Source organism: Pieris rapae, chromosome 10, assembly GCF_905147795.1.
Source record: "Pieris rapae chromosome 10, ilPieRapa1.1, whole genome shotgun sequence".
NCBI lineage: Eukaryota > Metazoa > Arthropoda > Insecta > Lepidoptera > Pieridae > Pieris > Pieris rapae.
In genome coordinates, this window is record NC_059518.1 from 2,896,793 (window position 1) to 2,904,008 (window position 7,216).

General features: G+C 32.0%; 1 protein-coding gene across 1 annotated transcript; it reads left to right on the forward strand.

The window, feature by feature from the left end:
• Positions 1–3,365: 3,365 nt before the first annotated feature.
• Positions 3,366–6,985, forward strand: LOC110994193. The gene is made up of 4 exons (XM_022260714.2): positions 3,366–3,697; positions 4,254–4,445; positions 5,173–5,384; positions 5,819–6,985. The coding sequence occupies exons 1-4, from the start codon at positions 3,516–3,518 to the stop codon at positions 6,964–6,966; spliced, it is 1,734 nt and encodes a 577-aa protein (XP_022116406.2). The 5' UTR covers positions 3,366–3,515; the 3' UTR covers positions 6,967–6,985.
• Positions 6,986–7,216: the final 231 nt, after the last annotated feature.

The window sequence follows — 7,216 nt, forward strand, 5'->3', positions numbered from 1 at the left end:
AAATGGGTACACATCTAATTAAAAACTCTTGTTTACTTATGTTTTAAAAACAAATTGTGCATTTTATATAAAAGGTGCTTGCTTTCGTGTAGATAGTTGTTTTATTTGGTATATTCCAATTTCTCCAAATTCTCCATAAGTCGGAAACTCTATACCTAACTAGAAATACTTTGGTGTCTCCCTTGATGTTCAAGTTAAAGGTATTGTACTACTGTATATTAAAATACAAGTATCAAAAGTGCGGCTAATCTTATAGGTACTCAGTGAAAACTTCCTTCACCCCCTCATACTATAATTATAATTTCTTATCTCGGTGACATGTACCACTCGGATCCGGAAACTTGGTGTAATTTCTCAAGAAATTCATATACATATTATTTTATCTATGTAAACTGTTTTGGCTTTTTGTATTGTCTACGTGTTCGGTTTCATAATATGTATGTTAGCTCTAACATTGCTAATAGATTATACATATATACTCATCATCGAGTTCAAACAGTATCTATCATGTATTTTTCAATGTTGCAAGAATATCTAATTCATTTGTAGATGTCAGGTCATAAATTGCAACCCGTATGGGACCTGCCTAATAATCATTTTCCTATTATATCAAGTATCTAAGCCATCAAACGTTTAGATACTTGCCTTGGGCAGTTTGGGTTATACTGAATAACTGAAACAATTTTTCCAATTGAATCATTTACAAAGCCATCTAATTAACGTGTTATATTTTTTTATTTTTTTATCTTAACAACAGCAAAGAAACCGCTTAAAGAATAAAAAATCAATATTTCGAATTGTAGTTTCGATTTGATTGGCGTTTTAATCACAATCGTACGGACACCCTTCGTGTTCTCCAGTTTGGATAGATTCTAACTAAATTTCGCGCCAAAAATAAATTCCGATTTTTTTGGGCCTGATCAGTAGTATGAGAACCGTCAAACAGTTTTTTTAGATTCCCCTAAATAATTATAAAATTAATAATCGAACCACAGGGGTTACTCACCGGAAAATATTTTTTTGGTAATATATTCTGTGGATTCAATAAAAGCAGAGCGACACAATACACACTTGCAATAAAGTTTATTGAATTTAAATAATGTGCATAAATATTAATCATGCTAAAATAGACAAGACATAAACGACATAGATATTATACAGAGAATGGAACACGAAATAGATCCCATTCGTATGTGATAATTAGTTATACAAGTGCCTACGATTAGGTGTCCACAATCCCCCAGAGGGTTGCGGTTTCGTCCCTCACTGCCAAATAATTTACATAGTACAGATGAAACAGCCATTCTATGTTAATGCATCTACGACTTAATGTTACCTAGTCCACTAATTTAATATAAAATGAATAAAGGATTTTCGAAAAAAGTTGATAATATGCATGTTTCTTGTGTAACAAGTCTGTAATTGCCATCCAATGACTTGGAAAGTAAAAAGAAATCGCGTATTGGAATATAAGATTTATATTTACTAAACATCGTCTAAGATAAAAATATCAATATTTAATAATAAAAGTTTGCGAGAATGGGGCTCATCTCATGTTAAGGATAAGGCTGGATACTGGTAATCTGAGTTCCAGAAGGTTTGGGAGCGCTTTGCCTTAACAATTGGTACTCTTTTTTTGAAAACGAAGAAAATCTATTTTTTTTTTAATTTTTGATCTAGTCGAAAATAAAAACGTTGGTCTTCGTTTTTCATTTTCTAAACATTTTCAGTTTCAGTTACCTAGGTATTATTTTACAAACGAAACACTTTTGCAGAAAAACGGACAACTAAGAAAATTTAAGTTAATTTTTGACTTAAACAAATGTTTGGATAATATAATAATTTACTTAGTTTAGTTGAAAATAGTGTATAAAGCACAATTATTTCAGTAATAGAGGATAGAGCATTATTAGTTAAGACTTTAAAAAAATAGTTTAGCGAAAAATTTGGTTTAGTTACGTTTTGCAGTGCTGAATCAACACTAGTAATTTGTAATTAACATAATATGTAAAATATACATTTCGTCACATAAGATTATTAGCAGTATATATGCATATTACTTTAAATACCCTGCTGCCACTAGATTTTTCTCATTTCTTATAACATGACTATAATTCATTCCTGACCTACTTTCACATTTTTCAACTATCTATTTGAGCAGGAGAACTAACACACCAAATAGAGTTAGTGTAATGAAAACTTATTATAATTAATTTTAAACAGCGTCACATATTAAAGATGACACAAAGACGAAAAGCATGTATTGTGGAAATACACAAATTTGAGATATAAGCACTACTCTCGAATCTTTGAGCTCTGGGAGAATATATGTAGTTTATGGAGTTTCAGACTAAAAATAGCCAAATTTAACCCCAAGAAGACACAAGTTTTCCGCTAAAAACCGCCCTTGCCGCTACTCTTCTTTTTGGATACTTTGACTTATCGAATAATGTCCAGTTCTGCATTCATTTGGAACAAAAGGTTTGCAACTCATGCAAGAGCAAATTCCAAAGCACTACAGTTCTCACCTCTGGGCGGCAGCTACCTAGTACCAGCTCCTTCATTTAAATGCATTTCTTGAATAAAATTTTGATTATGATTCTGAATAATTTTTTTTAAAGTTAAAGTTGTACATTTTTATAATTTCTGCTTTCCATGGAGTGGAAATGGTTTAATTTTGATGTAGTTAATGTTTTGTTTGTTTTGCTTATTATAAAATATTATTTATTAAACAAATAATCAAGTTTAGCAAAAGTATCAAGATAGTTTTTCTGACTATATGCAGGGTTACCAGTTAAAAGATTTTACATTAATTGCAGCCACGACTAGACTCGCTTGTTATATATATCTCTCAAGTAATTATGTTTTCAAGTTTCATGCCCTCTAGCGACGGATATTGTTCTCTGAATAAGAAAGGGATCCGTAGTACTGGAGATGATATTTGAAGAGATGTCGCCACTTGTAAAACAAAATTTTTCACCTAGAAGGTTTTCTGTTCTGACACAGACTATTAAATTATTGATAATAAACTTATAATATTATCCTGTGACAGTGAAAGGAACTAAAAAAGAGCATGTATGCACGCCAACAATCATTCCGAATAAATAGCTTCCGAATAATATACCATTAAATAAATACAAAGTTGAAGTAGAATAACTTAGTAATGTTATTCATTATTTCGAGTTATTTTTTTTTTTTTCAATTAATAGAAAATAGTCAAAGTACCAAAGTTTGTAATGCCTTTAAATGCATTTTAAAATTGTTTGGAGGAAAGAGTATACGATATTAATAATATTATTATCTACGCAATCGAAAGGTTGAAACTATGCCACATAATTTATCTCTTTGAGTCAACGATTTTATCTAATCGCTTACTATCAAATAGGCGTGGGAGGGACACTGCATTTGTTTCAAAAGTACAAAACACTAAACATATTTACAAGTATAGGTATACTATTTTTAGCATAAAAATGTAATTAAAACTTTAGTGAAACAATGGCGATTTAATTGTAACAATGGTAGTTTGTGAGTTAGATAAGGAAGTGTCAGGTGAAATACTGGGATGGAAGCTACCAGCCTGGCAGGCGCTTCTATTGCATCGAGTGTTACCATCATTTGGCGGCCTAATTATTTACCTAGTCATTATTTGTTTCGATTTGGCCCTAGTTGTTCAACACTACCAGTCTGGTAATAGAGTGTAAGTCAGTATTAATCGATATTATTTTTAATCCTTCCAAACAAAATGATAAGTGTTTTAATAAATATCACAAACTAACATGGAAATTATTTTGTATATATTAAAAAAATGTAATCTTTTAAATATTTATTCATTTTTAGTTTATTCATAATCCTAAGCATTTATTAAGTATAATGATAACAATTTTTAAATTAAGAACATAAACAAAACGCATTACACCATACACACGAAGAATATGATGTACTAACAAAGACACTTTAGTGTATCGTAGTGTTTTGCTTATTTCCTTCGAAAATACGCGTCTAGAGAAATATGGAAAACTATATTATTCCTGATATTATTCTATTTTCTCAAAAACACCGGTCGTTGAGACCATGACATTTCAGTACAGAAGGATTATCTTCCCTTTAAAAGAGATAACTGTATATTACTCAATAGTATGTCTGCTCTTTTGGGTAGATGGTAAAAAATTTATATGTCATGTATGTAATTTTCAGTTTTACAATAACCATAATTTCTCTGATTGCTTATATAATATTAACAATATTTTTTTCAGGTTAGCAGGATTCTGTTTCATACTAATATATTTACCAGCTATAATATCTCTCGTGTTCTCATTGGCCTCACCACCTCCAACACTACAACCGGAAGGCGCAACATTCAAAATATCGATTCAAAAATCTGATTTAAAATGGATTTTTACACAAATTGCAAACGCCATATTTTTTCCAGTGGCAGCCATAAGGAGGTATGTTTAATTTCCATTTATATATTTATATATTATAGATATAATATAGAGCAAACTGTGTAGGTTTGAATCAAAATATCAATATTTACAAATGTTCAGTTATATTTGAGAAACAAATAGATTAAAAATATTTACGTGGGTGAGTTAAACGTGGGATGCTCATCGTTCAAGCAGCATCAAAGGTTTTTTTTCTTTCTGCGCAATACTTGTCGATACTTAAATCATAACAAGATTTAGAAATTATTAAATTATGTAATTCGCTAAATCCAAGCCCATTTAGATAATTGCAAACGTTGTTGTTTATGGGGTTATATTTCCGATACAGTTAGGTATTATTTTATTCTTATATAATCTACGGAACGCGTATACAAAATGCCTACGTAAAATTACGATCCATATTTTTTATATTAAATTCTTGATGACAAGCGAGAAATTTATATTAGCAAATGAAAAATATCTATAAATAGTTACTTCGGCTCTTTTATTAATTAACACGATCATAAATATACAGACTACGTCAGACAATTTAATTTTCTTAGGTGTCCGTTTTTTTGCAAAAGAGTTTCGTTGTAAAATAATACCTAAGTAATCTTGAAAATGTTAGCAATGTTTCTTATTGGCGAGTTCCAAACATTTTCAGTGTTACCCACGTAAAGGCATCATTGATTCATGCCGTCCTACCAAAGATGAGAAAACCTACCTAAAAAATATGTTTTTTTCATTACAGATACAGCTATTTAATATTTTGGTGGATTGAAGCAGTGTATGCATCTCGTTCAGATAATGAGGAACGCACGAGGGACGCTCTCATGCGAGCACGCACACCATCGCCCATAGAACTCTATTTATTCCTTCAGGCGTTTATCCATTCTGCACCTCACGCTGTTATGAATATAGTGGATATGATGGCAAATTTTTCTAACCCTATATATGATACTAGTAAGAATATTTAATATTTTAAAATCCCTTAACCTTATTTTGGTAATTTTTAACGTTAACTAGTTAACATTACTAGAGTGCTTTTTAACTGCCTCACTGGCTTTGTGGTTTGCATTGCAACCGGAGCTCTAAGGTTCGATTGTTGAAACAATATTGTTTTGGAATAATAGGCACAGAAGACCTAAAAAAGCATCACAGAAATACAACTCAATAATACTCAAAACAAGCTTGCACCCCAAACCCAGTGGGTTTTTTGAACTTTAAACAGTTTATATATTACTTAAAATGTTTTATTAAGCAAGACAAAATACATATTAAGTAGACTCATACTAATTTTAACTTTTTTAAAGATTTTCTAGTACTGATATTTTTACTAAGAACGTTTTACCCAATAAATAAACAGGTAATAATAGTAATCAGATATATTTTTTCAGTGCAGCTTCAGGCAGTCACATTAGTAGCGTCCTCATTACGTATGGCAAGTACTGCAACGGTATATAGAAGATTTGAGAGAGAGAAAATTTGCGGCCGACGATATCCATGGAACATAAACATAATTGATGACAACAACGCTACAAATAACAAAGACGATCAGAGTAATTTAAAAGAAGAACCTATATACGAAACGATTTCTCAAAGAAAACTGTACATGCCATCATTATCACTACAAAAACCAAGAGGTGAAGTCATTAGCGATATGATCCAATTTTCCCCAAGACAGTCTGAGAGAACAACCGCCTATGAGGATGATTTATATTACGATGTATCAGATACGAGTTCCGATTACATGTCTCCGGCTGCAGATAAACGGTACGACAGCGATGACGAATACATTCGACCTGTTTCCATCATAGACAGAGTTGCACCTCGTAGGTCTGATGCGTATAAAGTAGAAAATGTCGATATAACGCCGCCACCAGTAACTCCGGCTCCAAGAATAGCTTCAATAGCATTTTGGGCAGAGAAGCTAGTTGAAAACGCGGAAAATTTACCAATATGGCTGTCCGCTCCGCCACGTAGAAGGCACTGGGATCTTCAGACAGAAGCTGATCTTCCGTTGCCGCGTCATATTCCCAGTTCGCGCATTCGTGGCTTAGAACCCCCTGATGTGTCAGCTTCCTTTATCCATTTTTTGGGATGGTACGGCTTTTTTATATCGCGATTGCTCTCTTTAGCCGCTTTCATTAACTTGTCGTCTTATTTCTCGATAATAGTTTTATTCATACATTACCAAATCATGTTACTATTTTTAATCGTGCCTAAGGCGCCGACAGTTCGTAGGGGTTTCTATATATTCCTTGCATTTATTTATTTATTTTGCCTAATGGAGTTTAAAGTTCGGTTTCGTCACGTCCGAGTGTGGCATTTATTTTGGTTTCTCGTGTGCACGGCTGAGATTGTGATATTCATTTCCCTTTGGGCCACTATAAATAATCCATTACACTTTTGGTGGAAAAATTTCGTCGTTCTTGTGACATTATGTAGTATGGCGTTCAGCTATTTATTATTTTTAATCTATTTTGTTATGTTACAGCCTAGGGAAATAGTTGTAAATATTAATCCAAATAAAAATTGTAAATAAATTGAATTGTTTTTTTATTGTCATTAGCACAAAGCTATTTAAAAACCTCTCAACAAATACGCGTGTATGGCGTAAAAAAAGAACGGTTTGTTTTGAACCTAAAATAACTTTGCGTACAATAGAATGTTCGAAGAAGTCTGATTGGATCCATCTGTTGGGTTGTTATAGTGAGGCACTATGCGCTACTACGTCTAATTTAAAACATAATCAACAAATACAATTTCAATAAATTACGATGAACAAAGACTAG